We start from the raw sequence: 20,310 nt of genomic DNA on the forward strand, positions 1-20,310 counted from the left end.
GTTCATGGCTTGGATATTGATCAATCAAAGAGTGAGGAGATGTTCATAAATAGTTCTCAGGGTGTTGGATCAGCCGCAATGCCTGAATCCACAATAATGAGAACTCTAAACAATGAAGAAATGCTTAAGCATGAGCAGGTCTTTTGTGTTGATGTAAGTATTCATCCAGATTTTAAAACATTCTACCTCTAACTAGAAAGTAGTGGCAGTGAAAAGTCATTAACATCCACCTGAGGGAAGCTTGACAAAGTCATTGACTTTTTAGCATCAAGAACTGATGATTCTTTTAAAGAACTTGAACTTTTCTGATGGCATGTTAAGGATTTACTTTTATTTAAAAGAGTTACATCAATTAGAGGAATGGTGTCTTTGATGCTTTTGGCTTACAGATGACATCTACTATATATGTAAAAGTTCTTGGTACTTTTGTATTTATAACAATGCCTTGTGATAAATTTTATATGCATTATTATAAGTCATTATAATTCATAATGAAATGAAATTTTTAAAGATTTGGATAATTTTTACTCGTTTTTTAATAGTATTTTTGTGAATTTTCTATCATTGTTACTAACAGCAATGTCTTAGTAAAGCAGATTTTATTTTTTTGTAAAGTATGATATTTAGCAGGGGAAAAATGTCATAATTGTAATCATGTTTTACTTTTGTTGTAGACAGAAAGTGAGATTTCAACCACAGCAGATGATTGCACTTCGGAGGTAAGACTAACATATCCCAATTAAAAATGTCATAAATAAAATTGATATTTTTTTGAAATTATTGATTGTTTGTGCTTTATTTCTTATAAATTTATATGCTTCTGTATATATTTAATATAATTTAAGGTAACATAATATAAATAGATTGAAAAACTGAAAATTATATTTTACTGCTGTATCTTTTTCCAGTGGTTAGCTAAAGTCTTAACTGTTTGAATTGCTTAATCCTTAATTATATAGCAGCCCTAATTTGGTTTTTAGGAAAGTGAGTCTGAATTTCTAGGATCCATGACCATTTTAAGATAGCCATTTAGCACAGTAAAAATTTTATAATTTGTATGATTTTTATAGTAATGCTTTTTACAAATGTTTGAATACTAGTGTGTGTGTGTGTGTGTGTGTGTGTGTGTGTATACACACACACACATACATTTATATATATAAATGTTTATTGGAATTAATGTTGCTGTAGTGTTGTGCGTGTGTGTGTGTGTGCATGTGTGTTACTGGGCATTGAACTCAGGGCCTTGTATATGCTAGGAAAGCACTTTGTCACCAAGCTACATTCCCAGCCATTTTTAAGTTTTTTTTAAGATAGATTCTCACTAAGTTGCCCAGGCTGTCTTTGAACTTGTGATCCTCCTGTCTCAGCTTCCTGAGAAGATGGGATTAATGGTGTGCATCACCATGCCTGACAATGATGATTTTTATTTTAGGTGATAAACTATAAAATAGGCATTGGTCTCTTAAGAAATACCTGCCTTCTTTATATGTTTGCAATAAGTATCACTTTGTTATCTTATTCTTTTTAGATATGATTGTCATTTCTTTGCTCCCAGATTTAGAGTACATGGAAAATTATTCTTTACTCTGAATGTTTAAGCAACTTAGTATATTTCATAAGTCTGAATTTATTGTAGGCTTCTAATAGAAAAACTATGTCCTTTTTTTAAGAGAGAGAGAGAGAGAGAGAGAGAATGAATATGATTTTTTTTTGTAGATGGACACAACATGATGCCTTTATTTTATTATTATTTTTTAATGTGGTGCTGAAAATCAAACCCAGGTCCTACCCATGCTAGGCAAGCACTCTACCGCTGAGCCACAATCCCAGCTCGAAAAACTATGTTCTTAAATTAACATATTACAGTTTTTATTTTTGTTGTTTGAGTGTGGGTGTGTGTTTGTTACTGGGGATTGAACCCAGGGGCGCTCTACCACTGAGCTACATTCCCAGCTGTTTTTATTTGAAACTGACTTGCTAAGTTGCTCAGGCTAGCCTTGTACTTGCAAACCAGAATTATCTCAACTTTATCCATGGTGTGGTTCTCTGAGGACCTGCCTCTGAACATCTGCCAAGAAAATGCTCCAGCAGAGCAAAATCTTGAAAGTCATTCACAAAGACATTTTTAAAATTTGCCTTGAGCTTTTTTCTGAGCTGGCACAAAATAAAGAAAACTACAGGGAAAAAAGTCAGAGGCGTTCTCTTAAAATCTCTAAAACCTGGAAGCTCTGAGGACTCCCAATAACTACTGATGCCTTTCTGAGCTGTTTGACTATCATACCTCCCAGTCTGGAGGTAAGATCACTTTTCTGTCAAAAATGTCTTTTGCCTGAAGGAGACTCAGGTCTCATCACTGATGAGAGCAAAGATCAGATATCAACTCTGCTTTTGTGGAGTGGAGAAACAGGGCTTTCAGGTTGTATATTGATGAGTATTGTATGCTGTAGCTTGGGGAATTTGGTGGGAAGGCCTGCAACTAACTAAAGATGAGGATGAGAAGAATGAAATGGAGGAGAGTGAGGTGAAGTTTGAGAACTCTTCTGCAAACTTATGAAAAAAATCTTAGATAAGAAGTTGAGAATCTTAGTTATGAAGGTTTTGACAATCCTCCAGTAGGCTGTCTTCAACCTGCTGCATTGTGACTAGCACTCAGGGCTGAACAGCGAACTCAGAGCAGATCATAACAGTCCAGGCACTTCAAGACAACTACAATCGGCAACATGATGGCCAGAAAGTACTTGGAGATAGATCCTAACCAACTCATTGTGGGGCATTATAAATATGTTTAAACTGAATTAGAGGAGAACTAACTGAATATTTGCTATAGAGGTATTAGATATAACTATTATACTGGATAAATAATTTATGTAATACTGATAACATGATATTTGACATGATCTTTGATGATATTTACAAATATTCATTTTATTACACTGTTACTTCAAAATAGAAATTTTAGTGTGTACTACAATCAGAATGTGTCATTTCTGAGTCATGAAAAAGTAATTGAAATTTAGAAGTATTATAATTTGAAAATTATCACAAGTGACTTTATATCTAGAATTAGTATTCCTACAATCTTGTGGTTTTTCACCAATTACAATAATGTGTTAACAAAAGTTGTTTTTTTGCCTTCCATTTAGCTTTATTTCTCAGAGATTATTCTTAGAATAAAAGTAGAGCAATCAAACTGATTTTTTAAAAGTCTCTTAGTTAGGACCCTCCCCCCCCTTTTTTTTATTTGGCAGTTGTGGGTATTGGGCCTTGCACATGCTAGGCAGATGCTCTACAACTGGGCTACATCTTCAGTCCTAGGATTTTTACTTTTTAATGTGTCATGAATCATACAGACTTAATCCTAACATTCTGACTAGACATTCTGACTAGTCTGTCCTACATATTTCAATGTTAACAATTTCATTCTCCTGGGTTCTATTAACATAGAATTGTGAAGGCTTAAGATATGGGCAGGAATGTGGGCAGGAATGAAGTTGGTTTTTGTACTCTTAGTGGTAAAAAGGCAACTAAATGATTAATTGATAAGAAATTAATTTCCCACTCCTTAAACCCTATGTACATATTCTATCATCCTCCTTTCTCTTACTACAAAATATCTGTTCTACAGACAAGTGGTGATATGTTAAAGAAAGCCCCCACATCTGTCTGGATTGGCATGACTAGCAGTAGTACTATCCCCAGAGGAAAGTTCTTAGGGGAGTGTTCTTTACCTCTTTATTTCCCTTTGCTTGCTTACTAGCCTTTAATTAAATTTATACCAGTAAATGGTTTTATTTGAAAATAAATAAGGCTTAATTTAAAAAATATTTTTAGGTAATTTTAAGGAAGCATTTTGTAAAAGAAGATCTAGTAACTTGAAGCTTTTAGTTATCTTTCTAAAGACTAAATAGGAACTGCACTTAGAACTTCAGTTAACTTAAGTGAAAGTGTCTTTTGCATTGTAAGAACTTAGATGTTTGAGGAATGATTGACATTTGATATGCCTCTTAGATACTTCAGTTAAATATAATTACCATATTTGTTTTGCTATTAAGGCATTTTTCCTAGATGTAAAAGATACACAGTTAGTAGAAATATTATTGTTAGGTAAATAAAATTTGGTCTATCATAATATATCAGGAAATTGTTTTTATACAGGTAAATGATTGCTGTAATGTGGTGAAAACAGGAAAGCCTACCAATTTATTAATGGTACAGTTTTCTTTGTACTTCTTCCCTGTGTCTATTTAAAAATTCTACAAAGTCTTATCATGTGTATTTTTGCAGAAATTTAACCTGCAGTTACACCCTACTTTTTTTAACCCTGGTATGGTTTTATGTTAATTAGATTCTCAATTATAACTAGACTGACAACTGGATACATTCCATTTATCTTTAGTTGGAACTATAATCTAATTGCATTAAACAAAAGGGAGGAATTTAAGGTATGAATACAGGCTTGTTTATAGAACTTAAGGGCAGAAATAGAATCAGAACTCTGAGAGAAATTGAAACTAGAGTTTGAAAAGTCATCAAGAATCCAGGAAGAACTTTCAGTCCACATTTTTCTCTGCCTGTCTGCCTGTCTTATTTCTCCTATTTTCTCAGCTTTATAATGTGAAAGGTAAATTCTTTGGCTCATTACCAAAAGTGCACATGACCTATCAGCATGTTGACAGCATGGAAACATGTTGACTGAGATTGTAAGCCTATGAAGTGAGCATAGTTTCCAGAGAACCCCTGTGGGCTGAGGGTACAATAAAGTGTCACTTCAAAATTTAATATTTTAAATATTTTCTTTCTATTTTCAAGTTACAGGCTAGTGAAACTCTACGAAACAGCACTCACAGTAACACAGCTGCAGATTTACTGCAAGCCAAACAACAGATTCTCACTCATCAACAACAGGTTGAAGAACAAGACCATCTATTAGAAGATTATCAAAAAAAGAAAGAAGACTTCAAAATGCAAATTAATTTCTTACAGGAGAAAATTAAAGTATATGAAATGGTATGTGTATCTTAAGGAAGTCAACCTACTTGTAGCAGCTTTGTAATTAACTTTAAAGTTTTTAATGAAGGTGTTTATCTTTTTTTATGCATATGCACCCAAAATTTCATAATTCAGACAAACTCTTTGAGTATATAAAATAATATATTTCAAAAACATTGAGAATTTCATAGTAATAGTTTTAAAGATGATACTACTCATTACTCTGCTCCTTAAAAGTGATCTGCCTATGCTAAACTAAAGTCTCAGGAGAATCTATTTTTATAACTAGGATCTTTATCCTTTTTCCTCCAACTAAATGTATTTCTTCTTATTTTAGCCATGATTATAAAATTCTGAACAAGAAATTTTGTAAATTTAAATTAGAAAAAAATGTGGTTGATTCTTTTTATTCACTTGAGTTATATTCCAGTTTGGGGGAATTATTTAGTCAATAAGTGCTCCTGGTAGGAAATGTATCACATGGATTGTAATCTTTAATCTTAAAAGCAATTCATGCTAGCAGATTCCATTTTTTTTGTTTGTTTTTTTGAGAAGTTAAAGTTTAGATGTGATTATCCTGAAGTTGCCCCATTAACAGGTGCCAGAGTTGAAATTCTGAGCTCCTTGCACTACATTGCACTCTGATCCTTGCCATCTCTGTCCTCTTTTTTGCTCTGTGAGAGCTGAAACAAGGCAGTGTGATCACCGTGTTTGAATGTAGCTGAACATGATTTTACAGTAACTCAAATTTCTTGCCATCACTCTGTGTGTGTCTACAAATGTCTATGAAAGCACCATTGGTATGGATTTGTGGGTTTCAAATAAATTTGAGCAAGTAGGCAAATACAGAATCTGGGAATAATGAAGATGGAGAATACATATAATACAGCATATTTTATAAATTTAGCAGATTCTACAGGAAGTTGAGAAATTACCAAGACAAGAATATTGTTTGGATAACAAAAGCATTAACTAGCACTTATTAAGTACTTACTCTATAACAGGCAGTATTCAAAGCCTCTTACACATATTAATGCATTGAATCATCACTACAACCCCATGAGATAAGGGTACTTTTATCATTTACAAATGATGGTACCAAGACAATGCAAGATGAAGGAACTAATCCAGGTGCAGAAGTGATGTATTGATAGAGCCAAATTTCAAAGCTCAGTTATCTGACTCCAGAGACTCCTCTTTGAAAAATAGGAAATGTACAAATTAAAATTATGAGAAGGGCATGCTTTTCAACTAAGGTAATTTAAAGATTATGCAAGTGTTTACAGAATACCTATTCTGTAGTAACCCTTGCAAAAGATATATGACGGACCTTAAGATGTCCCCTTTCTTCACTGAACCCATGGAGAGGTGTGGCATGTACACAAGTTACCACAAAATAAAAAGTAAGTGCAGGTAACAAGTGTTATGAATGTTTTGACGAGGTCTGATTTATGAGGAAAAGATTCAGGGTAGACATCAGCAGGGAGGTAATATTTGAGATAGATCTATAAATTGGAATAATGTGTTATTTATATTTTGTTTACCCATAAATTGGCATAATATATGGAACATAATATATGGAACAGCTATTCAATACCTATTTGGTAATCAAGAGAATTGTTTATGAATTCATGACAAATAGAGATAGGCAGGATATTCTTTGTGGGGTGTGGAGTGGGCATAAAGACCCAGGCTGAAATGTTGAAAATGTATAGGGAGCAAAAAGTAATTTACTTAGAAAGCAATAGGCTTTGGAAGTGTCTTTCTGGAGGGTAAGAGTAGAAAGACAATCGAGGCCTAAGTTGAAAGTGCCCGGATCTAGGATTTTATTATTTCTTATTGTCACTAGGCAGTATAATTTCAGATAATCTAAAATTTCTGTAATTCATTTTAGTAATGAAAATAAACTGTTTATTTGAATGTTAGCATTAATACTTTTATTGTTCTTATTATTATATTTTAATTTCTCAGTTTTCAAAAAATTTAATCCCTTTGAGAAGTAGTTCTGTCAGAGCAGCTGAAGTAACTATATTGATAGTCAAAGGATCATTATCCTAATCCTCCAAACCTCCTGTGTTATAGTAGTGACAAACAGGAAGTATATTATTCCCCACTCTTTCAGGTGTAGTTCTAAAAATAGAGGTTTCCTTGACTGAAGGGCTCTCAGTTTTGTAACATAGAACAAGTGATTTAAAACCATGTAATTTGAAAAAAGCTAAACAAAGAAAACTGTGAATTTGTGGTGTTTAATAGTTGAATGAAGAATTATGGTTATCATATTAGGTGTTGGACAGTATTGAATTAAGTTATTTTCTTTTATGAAGAGTGTTCCTTTCATCTTATAGAAAATCAGGAAATAAAATTATAACAGATTTTTATATCAATGTTAACATTTTTCAAAACTAGTTATTATTTAACAGTTTAGCTAAAATTGACCATCATGAACTGATTTTACTTTTTTAAAAAATTTGTTAGTTGTAGATGGACAAGATATCTTTATGTATTCATTTATTTTTATGTGGTGCTGAGAATTGAACCCAGTGCCTCATGTGTGTGAGGCAAACAATCTACCTCTGAGACCCAGCCTCAGTCCTGATTTTACATTTTATATAGGTTCCAAATGATTTATAAATTTCTTTCTAGTATATGAATATATTTGTATAAAGCTCAGTAAAAATAAAATACCTTAATTATTTTATTTTAACCTCAAACACATTCTGGGAGATAGAGGAAATTTATCTTTATTGTACAGATAGAAATACCAGGATTAATAGATTACACTAATTTACTAATGTTGCATTCTAGTGTAGAAATTAAGAAGGCTCAGCACTTGATAATAGCATATGATGTAATTGGAAAAGGAATATGTGACACTCAGACAACAGCTCATAGTCTCACTCAAGAGGCTGCACAAGATAACCTTGGTTTATGTAGTGCAAAATTTGGCCTTTATTTGTTAGGCTCAGAAGTCATATTTTTTTTCTTGAGCTATATCAGAGGTTAATTAGTTCAAGAGGTTAATGTTTAAGTCTAAATATAAGACTGTGAATTTACAATGAGAAATAATTATCACAAACTTCAGATTTTAAGCTCATTGGATTTTATATTCTTTCTATGGACAGATGAATTTTAAAAGCCAGGTAATAATTTAAAAAGTTGTTTATTAAGTATTAGATGAAAGGGTGTTGGAGGAATCAGATGTTCAGTGGCATGAGGTTGAGATAACTTGTTACATCCATCTCAGAGTAGTAATGTTCATGTCTGTAGACTAAACTTCTTAAATGCTCCTTGCTGTAACTCCCAATATTGTTTTCTGCATTCAGTATGGTTTTTCGAGAGGGATCAGACTTCTCAAAGGTTGATGGTGTGTTGGTCTTCTTCCAAGAACTATACTCAATTGATCAATGCCTACATTTTCTTTGTACATTCATTCAAGGCACCCAGAAGTCCTTGTTTGGCAAGGACTCGTGTCTCCTTAACATAACTTTACTTCCTTACCTATATTTTCATCAGTTATATGGATTTCACTTATTTCCTTGGCTTTGGGACTATAGCTCTTAACTGTTTAATGAATATGCGTTAATATGTCTTGTCTTAGCCTAATCTCCAGTTCCAAAGATAGGAACTGGGGAAAATTATCTGATGGTCTTTTATCTTTCTGTTTGAACTGTGGGTCTAAGCCCAAGTTGGTATGCTGTAAATATACAGTAGTGGTCTTAGGTGTCACTTGATGTTCAGTCACTTAAGCATTGCATATCCCTAAATTTCTGATTCACTTAAAACCCCAGGAATGAAGTTAAGGAAGACTTAAAGGAATCCACTTTAGTTCTTGTTGTTGTTCTCATTTTATAGCACTTGTCCATGAAATACCTTCAAATCACTAGAATCCAGGGGAGGACCGGTATTTATTTATTTTTTGTTTCTTATGAGAATCCAGGGGAGGACCGGTTTTTATATTTTTGTGTCTTCTGAGAGTGTCTAGATAGTATGTAGTACTATAACTAGCCATCAGAAATACTTATATTTAGAATATTGACCAGTTAATAAGAAAAATGAAAATGTGATAGTTTATATAGATATTTTAATCAGACTGGATTTTGTTTTGTTTTGCTTTTTTGGTGGTGCTAGAGATCAAACCCAAGGCCTCACACATGCTAGGCAAATTAGATTGCATTTTTAAATTTAAATATTTAATCACAGCACAATGTAAGATAAATTTCTTCCCAAGAAGGGTAAAACTGTTATATTGTTTGCTCATATGTACTGTCAGGTAGATAAGTCCTAGGTCTTCTTGTACTGGGAAAAATTGGGGGGGGCAGGCCCAACAGTTGTTTTTTATAGAATTTTATAAAAAGGAGACACCCATAAGAAGTTGCCAGAAGCTAAAAATGTCATTCTTATATTTTCATTTTCTTTTCTTTCTAAAGGAACAAGATGAAGTAGAAAAGTCAAATAAAAAAGAATTACAAGAAAAGGAGGCGATCATCCAGGCATTAAATATAAGAATAATAGAAGAAGAAAAAAAGAATCTTGAGCTAAAGGATCAAGTCACAGCCACTGAAAAATTAATGAGAGAATTACAAGAACAAATTGCAAGTATGAAATTAGAGCTGGCTAATTCTAAGCAAAAAGAAAGACAATGTTCTGAAGAAATAAAACAATTAATGGGTACAGTTGAAGACCTTCAGAAAAGACGTCATTACACAGATAGCCAGTTTGAATCTGATGTGGTACAGAAAATGGTGGAACAAGAAATGCAGAAAAGATTAGAACAACTCCGAGCAGAGATGGATGAAATGTATGGGCAGCAGATAGTACAGATGACACAAGAGTTAATAAAGCAACACATGTCACAGATAGAGGAACTTAAAGCACAACATAAGGAAGAAATTGAGAGTGTCTTAAAATCACATTTAAATATTACAATTAATGAAGATCAAATAAAGTTAATGAACGTGGCAATAAATGAACTGAATATGAAATTACAAGATGCTAATGCGCAAAAGGAAAAACTCCAAGAAGAACTAGGAATAATTTCAGGAGAAAAATCTACTCTGCAGAGACAACTTGATGACCTTTTTGAAGAATTGAACTTTTTAAGGGACCAAATTCAGAGAGCTAGAATGATAATAGCTGAACAAGAAAGTCAACTGAATGAAGCACATAAGTCCCTTAGTACAGTGGAAGCTTTAAAAGCTGAGATAGTTCTGGCATCTGAATCTAGGAAAGAACTAGAGTTAAAACATGAAGCAGAAGTTACAGATTACAAGATAAAACTTGAAATGTTGGAAAAAGGAAAAAATGCTGCATTAGACAGAATGGCTGAATCACAAGAAGCTGAATTAGAGAGGCTGAGAACACAGCTCCTATTTAGTCATGAAGAAGAACTTTCGAAACTAAAAGATGATTTAGAAGTTGAACATCGAATAAATATTGAAAAACTTAAAGATAGCTTAGGCATTCACTATAAACAGAAGATAGATGGCTTACAAAATGAAATGAGTCAAAAGATGGAAACAATGCAATTTGAAAAAGATAATTTGATAACTAAGCAGAATCAGTTGGTTTTGGAAATTTCAAAACTAAAAGATTTACAGAAGTTCATCATGGATTCAAAATCAGAAGAAATGACCCTTCAGGTGCATGAACTCCAAAAGGAAATTGAAATATTAAGACAAGAAAAAAAAGAAAAAGGTACGCTTGAACAAGAAGTTCAGGAATTACAACTTAAAATTGAATTATTGGAGAAACAAATAAAGGAAAAAGAGGATGACCTTAAAGAAAAATTTTCACAACTTGAAGCAGAAAATAACATTCTTAATAATGAGAAAAAAGCTTTTGAGGACATGTTGAAAATTTATGTTCCTGCTGAACAAGAAGAAAAATTGATTTTCATTGACTCCAGCAAGTCCATATCCAAAGATTGCAGCTGGCAAAAAGAAATGGAAATGCTTACAAAAGAGAATGAGGCCCTCAAGCAACAGTGTATTCAGCTAAATAAAGAAATTGAAAAGCAAAGAAGTACATTTTCATTTGCTGAAAAAAAATTTGAAGCTAACTATCAAGAGTTACAGGAGGAGTATACTTGCCTTCTCAAGGTAAAAGATGATTTAGAAGACAGTAAAAACAAACAAGAATTAGAGTATAAAAGTAAACTTAAAGCACTTAACGGAGAGCTTCATTTACAAAGAATAAATCCAGCTACAATCAAAGTGAAAAGTGCCATGCTTGATACTGACAAAGCTTTTGTTGCAGAGACATTAGAAATCTGTGAAGTTGTTGAGAAAGATACAACAGAACTTATGGAAAAACTTGAGGTAACCAAGCGAGAAAAGCTAGAATTGTCAGAGAAACTGTCTGATCTCTCTGAACAATTAAAACAGAAACATGGTGAGGTTAATTTTCTCAGTGAAGAAGTCAAATCTTTAAAGCAAGAAAAAGAGAAAATTCTATTGAGGTTTCAAGAGCTAGAACTCCTAATTAACCATCATAGAGCAGAAAATATAAACATGTGTGATGTTCATTTAAGTTCTTTACAAGACGGAATAGTAACTATTATAAACAAGGATTCTCAAGGATCATTATCTAATGTAGATGAAGATTTTGGAGAAGAATCAAAAACAGTAGTGGAAGAGAAAATTTCTTTTGAAAATGTGGCTGTTAGAAGAGAAAGCAAGCAAGAACAGTTATTTTCACCATCAGTAACAAATGAGTCCTCACCTGGGACAGATCAATCAAGTGAAAACGATAAACTCCATCAGGAACTTTATGTACTTAAATCAGAACAGGTATGTTTACTTATTTACATTTGGTATAGCACAGTGAAAATGTATATTTCATGCTAAAAAGAGTTTTCACCTTCTTAAAACAAATTTATAAAAGAAAATGAAAGTGAATCATGTAATTCTCATTTGGATCTATCATTTATCATTTAATTTTCCTATTTTTTTCTTAAACTGCTTTTCTTTTAGCTAATCTACTATATATTCTGCTCAGGAAATAAAGCAATATTTTCTTTGTAAAGACAATAATTTAAATAATATTGTTTAGAATCTCAACTTTACAAAAGTTATTGATTTTATAACTTAGTATTTTGTTGCAATTTCAAAGACTTTTAGAGTTTTTATTTCATACTGGTCTTTTTCAAGGTTCCACAATTGTAAACAAACTCTTGAGTGTTTTAGAACCTTATGCAATTGTTCAATAGTTATAAATTCTTTTTCCTTTTTGCAAGAAAAACACTTAAGCCCTAGAGTTTTTTGAGTCTTATACCTGAGGAGGAAAAAAATAGTATTAATTCTATTAATATTATTAATTCTCTGTACAGCTAAAGAAATAAAACACATAAAATAATAGGTTATTTCCTTTTATGTCAGCTATTCATATTAGAAATAACAGAAAAGTCTGATGTGTATCTTCAGTATGATAATGCTAAATAAACTTTTTATAATTAAAAACATCTTTTAGCTGTAGATGGACATTTTACCTTTATTTTATTTATTTATAATATGGTGCTGAGAATTTAACCCAGTGCTTCACACATGCTAGTCAAGCTCTCTACCACTGAGCCACAACTGTAGCCTGCTAAATAAACTTATGTGCTTCTAAAACTTAGGTAATAAATATCTTTTGCAGATATAAGAGTTTAGTGTTGAAAGAGAGAAGAAGTTAAGGAGTATATATTTCAGTGAGGAAGACAGGTAATAAATGAGAAAATAAGACAGAAATATTGTTAACAGTCTATGAAGAAATAAAACATGGTATTGTGATAAAATAAAACAGGGAAGCTCACAAAAGAAATTGAGAATGATGGGTGGAGGTGGGTGGTGGTCTGGAGCTTGGAGGAATTAACACTTGAACTGAGATTCGAATGAGAGGGAAGAGGCTGCATTATGGAAATTAGAGCAGTTGTACCATGAGTAAATTTGAGGAACCGAATTAAAGGCCTATGTAGTTGAGTTTGAGAAGAGTTTGAAGAAGGAAGAAACTCAATCATAGGGAGCCTTATAGACTTTGTAAGTTTAGATTTTTATCCCTAAGTACAATAGGAAGTAATCGGAAAGTTTTCTGTTTTTATTTCTAATGACAGGTTCATGTTGATGATCTTATCAAATGTGGTCATACTTTACGTTTTTAATAACTTGAATAGACCCAAGAAATTCAAATTGCTTAACTACTATTGCTATGTTAAATATTGCAAATTGTTTTTAAAACTATAAATGGTGGTAATTACTCCTAAAAAATGTCAGACATAATTTAAATTTTATTAAAAAGCATTATTCGAAGAAGACCTGAATTTGAAGCACAATTGTCAAATTGGTGAAATTTTCTTAATAGGAATTTTGTATCTGTATTGAAGATACTTGCAATGGTATTTAGATACTCTCTCCTTTAAATTAAGTAAACAAAGTGAAGAAAAGCAAGTCTGTAAATTGCTCCCATTTATCATTACTAAAATAAACCCCATCATTGATACAGAGGGGGGAGTAAGGTATGTATGCAGGTGGAGGGAAGCTCACAGAAGAAATTGAGCGGTGACTTACATAGTGATACTGTTTACTTGTCTGAAATACTGCAGAGGCAACAAAATACTCCTACTCTCAGTATTAAACTTAGTAATTAGAGCAGATATATCTCACTGAAACCAAAATAAATGTGGCTGTTAAGAATTTTTAACTGGCCAGCTGCAGTGGCAAACGCCTATAATCCCAGCTGAGGGAGGCTGAGGCAGGAGGCTAGTGAGTTCAAAGCCATCCTCAGCAACAGTGCGGCAGTAAGCAACTCAGTGAGACCCTCTCTCTAAATAAAACACAAAATAAGGATGAGATGTGGTTCAGTGGTCGAGTGCCCTGAGTTCAATCCCCAGTACCAAAAAAGAAAAAAGAAAAAGAAAAAAAAATATTTTTTAAACTGAAAAGAAAGAAATGAATAGTTTTGGAGTATAATTCCAGATTATCAAAGAGTCTTTTCAACATTGGGGTGCAAGGAATAACGAGTGGCAGGAACATTATAGATATTGGCTAGTTATTGATGCTGAGAGAAGCCATAAATTCAAGTGTGTGTGTTTAAAATTGGAGGTAATTATTGGTATTGGAAGAGATACTGAGCTTAGAAACATCTACTGGAGCTTAGAAACCTCAAGAGAAACCATAATATCAGTTCTGTGAGTGAAGAGACACTACTATATAGGCTAAATAGACAGCTACTATATCCCTAGTACCTAGAATAATGTTTTGCACATGATCAGCAGTTAATAATGTTTTACGAATGGATGAATGAGGGGTGAATAGGGGAAATAAACAAAGCCGCTTTATCAAGAATCAGCTGTGAATCAGGATAGGCCTTCATGTTAGAATGAAAATCAGAATAGCTTTTGTCACTTGCTATTTAGCATTGTTCTATAAGCCCTAACCATTCCAAAGATAAAAAGATACATGGCATAAATAGAAGTAGATAATTCACAGGTGTAATTAAGAAATTGAGAAAAATAATCTAAGCAAATAAACCAAAAAACCTAATGTAAAATAAATGTCAAAATTAGCCAAAAATATGTAAGACCAATATAAATAAAATTAGAATACTTTAATGAAAAATATTTGAATAAAGGAAAAGTCTCATTTCTGAGTGGGCAATTTTTTATATTATAGAATGTCAGTTATCTCTAGATTTATCCAACTTAAAAAGTTACAGAAATTTGACTTAATTGGTTTATAGTTCATCTGGAAGAGTAAATGCACAAGGAGAGACATGAATATTTTTTTTAAAAAAAGTAGAACGTATGTAACATGATATGTAAAAAATAATTTTTAGGTTTAAATATTATCAATTTAATAAATGAGATATTGAAATGAGTTAAGTATTCAACAGCATAGAAAAGTGTCAAGAATATCTACATTCAAAGGAAGTAGAAGGAAGGAAATAAAGAGCAAAAATAAGAGAACTTGTAATAAACAAGTGGGAAAATTTTTCAAGAACTTTGGAGGTTTATTATTTGAAAAGATTATTTACAGGTATTAGATCTCCGAAAATATGACCAAGGGGGGAAAAACACATAAGCAAAATCAAGAATGAAATAAGGACATAAGTACAGGTACCACAAGAAATTTTAAAAGTCATAAACAATGCTACAAATAATCTCTGCCAATAGATTTGAAAATATAAGCAAACTCTAGATGGTGTTCTGGAAGAATATAAACTACCAGAACTAATGCAAATAGAAATGAATAAGTTCAAATAACCATTAAATAGAAATGAATAAGTCAGTAATCATTAAAGAGTTGAAGTAGTGGTCAGAAGTTTTCCCTTTTGCCTCATCTCAAACCAAAATGCTAGACTTAAGACCATTTTACAAGTAATTCTTATTAACTCTCCAAGAACAAAAGTGTAATTGTTCACTAAAGTAGGATTAAAGAGAGAATGGAAAAAGAAAGGAAAGAAGAAAAACGGAAGAAAGAAAAACCACCCAGTTCACCTTAGAAGGTCAATATTAATATGAAGTCCTGATAGGAATTGTAAAGAAAATAAAATTGTAGAGTAATCTAACTTGTAAGTGTAGTTGCAGAAATTCCAAATAAAATATTAGCAAGTTATACCAAGAGTGGACAAATAGTTAAACATTTGAAAAAAAAATCTGTGACTGTAATCTCTACATTTTTATGTAGCAAGACAAAATCCATGATTATTTTATTGCATATCAGAAAAAAATACATAAAAAATTTGACAACCCATTTATAAGTTAAAAAAAAAAGCTTTAGGAAATCAGGATTAGCAGGGAAATTTTCTAGTCATGATGCTGATTTTCATCAAAATGTTGACAGATTATATTTCTGATGGTGAAATTTAGAAGCATTTCCATTAGAATCAAGTATAGGACTAGGATACATACCCATTGTCAACATTACTATTGCAACATGGTTTTGTAGTTCTTAGTGAATGCTTCTCCAGTTCTTGTAATATGACAAGAATAGGAAATGAGAAAAAATATGAACAGATCAGGCAAAATTTTAAACCCAAGATAATAAGATGTTTTGAGTTTTTGTTAAGAAAATTATAAAATATTGAAGGACACAAAGACCTGACTGTGTGCTAATGCATATCATATCCATAATGGAAAGATACAAAGAAAAATATCAGTTCTCTCCTAATCATTCTAGTCAAAATTACAATAAGGTTTCTTAATGAATGTGGAATACTGATTCTAAAATTGATATAGAAGAGTAAATAGCCAAGAATACTCAAGACAATCTTAAAAAGTATGTATTTGTTATCAGAACTTATTACAGAATCATTATAAACAATATGGTTTAATGCCAGGATGGTTAAGTAGATCAGTAGAATATAATGAAAAGCCCAGAACAGATCTGTATCTTGTAAAAATTTAGCAAGAAGGCCCTACAAATCAATGAATCACTTAGTGAATCTCTACTACATTCCAGGCACTGTTCAAGTCATTCATAATTTAACAGTGAATAAAAATGGTCAAGGAAGAATAAAGTTTACTTTTTAGGGTTTAAATGAACATTAGAAAATACAGACTAGTATTTCTGGTGGTCTTAAGTGCTATGAATAAAATTACAGTATGATAAGAAGCATAAGATCTCCCTAAGTGTAGGGCTTTTTTTGCATAGGGTAGGTCAAGGAAGACTACTTTGGTGAGATGATATTTGAGCAGAGACAGAGGAAATCAAAAAATAAACCAAAATAGCAGAAGAAGCTTAGAGTATTCAAAATTGTTTGGGAGGATAAAAAACAAAATTTTTTTGAGCACAATTGATTTTTGATACTAGAGGTTAGAAGTTAGGGAACTAGATCATTGTCGCTTTAGGGAAAAAAATCAGGTTGGTTAAAAATGTACACATAAGAAGAAAATAGAATCTTAAGATAGGGAAAACTTTTAATAAAGACAAAGCATGGGAAAAGATTTAAAATTTTTATTCTATCTTTTAAAAACAATAATGTAAAACAGATTTGAAGACTGGGACTAGATATTTGCCATGAATGTAAGTTGCAAACAAAAGCTATCAAGAATATAGTAAGAACAATTAATGTAACAAGAGGTCCAAAAACAAAATAATAATGGGCAAAAGATGTGAAAGACATGTGCCTGAATAGGAAATCAAAGTATCTAACAAACATGAAAATATTCTTTCAACCTTACTATTCAGTGTAAAAATAAAATAACATTTTATACCCATTAGATTGGTGAAGTTAGTCTGATATAAAGAATGGTGAGGATGTGAGTATATAAGTACTCAACCTTCTGGTAGCATTATAAATTAGTACTGTAATATAAAAATAATTTGATCAAATCTAACACAGTTAAAAATGCACTATCTGTGACCTAGCAGTTATATTTCTAAGTAGTTCTCAAAGTGGGGTTCCTGACCAGAAGCACAGCATTACTTGGTAACGGGTTAGAATTCAAAGCTCTTTGACCTCTCCTGGATCAGAAACTGTGGGGATGGGGTTAGGTTCCTAAAGTAACCTGTTTGTGTAAGTCCATAAAAAAACAAAATATACAGTGCATTGAGAATGCAAAATGTATTGTAATGAGAAGTGATAATGTAAGAATTGGACTGGATTTGTACCAAACTATGATTATGGTTGCCTGTGAGAAAGGAGTGATGAGAACATAGAAGTTTATGGGGAGTACAGGGAATGAAAAAATTGAGAAAATGTTATAGTACTTGTTAATTTGGGTTTTGAGTTTATTGCTTGCATTTTTCTATATTTAAAATAGTATTTTAAATCCAGGCATGGTGGTGCATGCCTGTAATTCCAGCTATTTGGGAGGCTAAGGCAGAGGAGGGTTCTAAGTTCAAGACCAACCTTGGCAACTTGTTGAGACCTTGCCTCAAAAAGGGCTGGGGTTGGGATTGTGGGTCAGTGGCAGAGCGTTTGTCTCACATATGTGAAGCACTGGGTTCAATCCTCAGTACCACATAAATATGAAAATATTGAAAAAAAGGGGCTGGAAATGTAGCTCACAGGTAGAGAGCACCCCTGGGTTCAATTCCCAGTGCCATGAAAATAAAATATTATTTGAAAATAAAAAGAAAGATAAGGAAGAGCCAAGGCAACATGAGAGAAATTGGTATGAAAATTTGTTCTCCTGGTCTCCTTGGCTAACTACTCTTACACAGCTGTAGCCGATCCATTGCTGTTAGTCCTCTTAGGGTTTTTAATTGGACCCTGCATCTTTAACTGTTTATTTAATAAGATATATAAAACAAAAAAAATACATTCTGTAAAACTGATGGTCCTCCATACTCACTACAGTAGCTGTAAACCAATGATGATTAATTAATGATTTGATTAGTTCCATAAAACCAGTGGGGAAAGTTATAGGCCAGGCTATATAAGCAATGACCAAACAGACTTCATTTTACCCTGAGACTCCATAGAAGAGCTTCTCCCATAGGAAAGTCCCATGACTGTACCACATTACTAATTGCCTAGCATAGCCTACTTGCAATACAGAATAGCAATTCTTACACAATGTAAAATTGTTCTCTTTGGTTCCCACTTTCCTTGGGCAGTGTACCTTTCTGGGGAATAACTGATTAGATGTTAGTGGCCATTCTTTAATTTGTATTCAACTAGGGTCACTTTGATCCATTTCTCTTTTGATTATGATTATGAAAAAATCCCAGGAGAAATGAATGAGATGAAAATTTGATTAAGACATTGCATTGTTTTGCTAATGGATTTATTCAGCTTCTACTACTTCTTTCTTGCCAAGTCAATCTGGATGTGGTTTTTGCCTTTAAATATCCTAAAATGTTGAGGCTCTAGGCTGTTTCCTGCAGAGACAACTTGTTCCTGTAGGGAGCATTCCCGGACAGTCAGAATAAAGACTCTCCAATATGGACAAATCATAAGCTATACCAAATATCAGAATTTGCTCTAAAATTGAGGTAATGATACTACTCTCCTTGAAAAAAGAAGTAGCTAAGTATAATTGAATGAAGAATGAAGAAAAAATGTCATTGGTTCTCTTATGAAGTTTTAAACTATAATTTATTTCTCCTCTTGTTTTAGTATATGCAAAAAGCAAATTATTTTATAGTAAATTATTTTAAATTTTTCTAATTTATATTCACTTTCAGAATGATTTAAGGCTACAGATGGAAGCTCAATGCATATGCCTTTCACTGGTTTATTCAGCTCACGTGGATCAGGTTCGTGAATATATGGAAAATGAAAAAGATAAAGCTCTTTGCAATCTTAAAGAGGAGCTTATTTCTACTCAAGAGGAAAAGATCAAGGAACTTCAGAAAATATACCAGTTAGAACTACAGAATGTAAAAACACAAACAGGTAAATAGTTTCTGACTTATAATTACCATGAAGCATCACTTTGAGTCCACCATTTCATAATTCTGTCCTTAGAACTCACAGGGGAAGGTGACTTGTGTATCTAAGCCCTAGTCTTATTTGTTCATATAATCATTGGATATTCATTCAAGTGCTAGAGAAAACTAAAATTACCGAGTCATTTTCCCATAGGAAATTATAATCCATTGGGAAAGCATATATAAAATACACTGAAATTTTCTGAAATGTAAAGAATGGAGGGAAATAAAAGAGTTTTGTCTTTCCTGGGGAGATGAGTAGGATGAGGGTATGGATAGGAGTAACTGGGTTGGAAATTTGGGGAAGGCTATGGAGTCTTAAGCATTGAGCTCTATCTAAGATTGCATCCATTTGGGAGAACTGGGAGTTCAAGTTGTGTTAGCTAGATAAAACTGGAGAGATTGGAAGGAGCTTGATCAGGAAAGGTTTTATGTACTCTAATGAAACATGTTTATGTTTTATGCTATTGGTGATAAGACCTACAGCAGGATTTTAAATAGTGGGAGTAATAATAAGATTTTTATTTTAAGTTGATACCATTAGGATCAGTTGGAAGGGATGAAATTATTGATGGGAAGACCAGCAGGATGAATTGAGTATGATAGAAAGTTAAGTTCAACACTTAGAGTTAGGTTCTAGTTTGTCGTTAATGTTAGCAGAAATTAAGAATGATACCCAAGTTTCTAGCATAAGAAACTAGAGTATGGTTCTAGTCATAGAAAGGAACCAATTTGTGAAAAAAAATAATAATTCAGTTTTAAATATATTGAGTTAAGAATAGAATACTTACTGACTTTGAAAAAAAATATATAGGAGTTAGTTGAAAATAGAAGTCTGAAACCTGGGAGAAAAATTTAATTATGAGGTAAAGATTTATAATCAGTATGAATGTCAAGGACAAGAATGAGTTATCAGGGGAAACTAGAGAGTGAGTTAAAAGACCAAGATGGCATAATAGGAAGT

At 32.4% G+C, this 20,310-nt stretch overlaps 1 protein-coding gene across 2 annotated transcripts in view; it reads left to right on the top strand.

Moving 5' to 3' along the window:
* Positions 1 to 103: 103 nt before the first annotated feature.
* LOC143641051 (A-kinase anchor protein 9-like) overlaps positions 104 to 20,310 on the top strand; it is a 50,376-nt gene continuing 30,169 nt past the window's right edge. For both annotated transcript variants that reach the window (XM_077108485.1, XM_077108486.1), the window contains exons 1-5: positions 104 to 153; positions 675 to 719; positions 4,813 to 5,010; positions 9,420 to 11,780; positions 19,101 to 19,311. In XM_077108485.1, coding sequence (XP_076964600.1) covers positions 121 to 153; positions 675 to 719; positions 4,813 to 5,010; positions 9,420 to 11,780; positions 19,101 to 19,311 — 2,848 coding nt within the window. In that variant the 5' untranslated portion in view covers positions 104 to 120. The remainder of the gene's footprint in view (positions 154 to 674; positions 720 to 4,812; positions 5,011 to 9,419; positions 11,781 to 19,100; positions 19,312 to 20,310) is intronic.

This window comes from Callospermophilus lateralis, unplaced genomic scaffold (assembly GCF_048772815.1).
Source record: "Callospermophilus lateralis isolate mCalLat2 unplaced genomic scaffold, mCalLat2.hap1 Scaffold_83, whole genome shotgun sequence".
NCBI lineage: Eukaryota > Metazoa > Chordata > Mammalia > Rodentia > Sciuridae > Callospermophilus > Callospermophilus lateralis.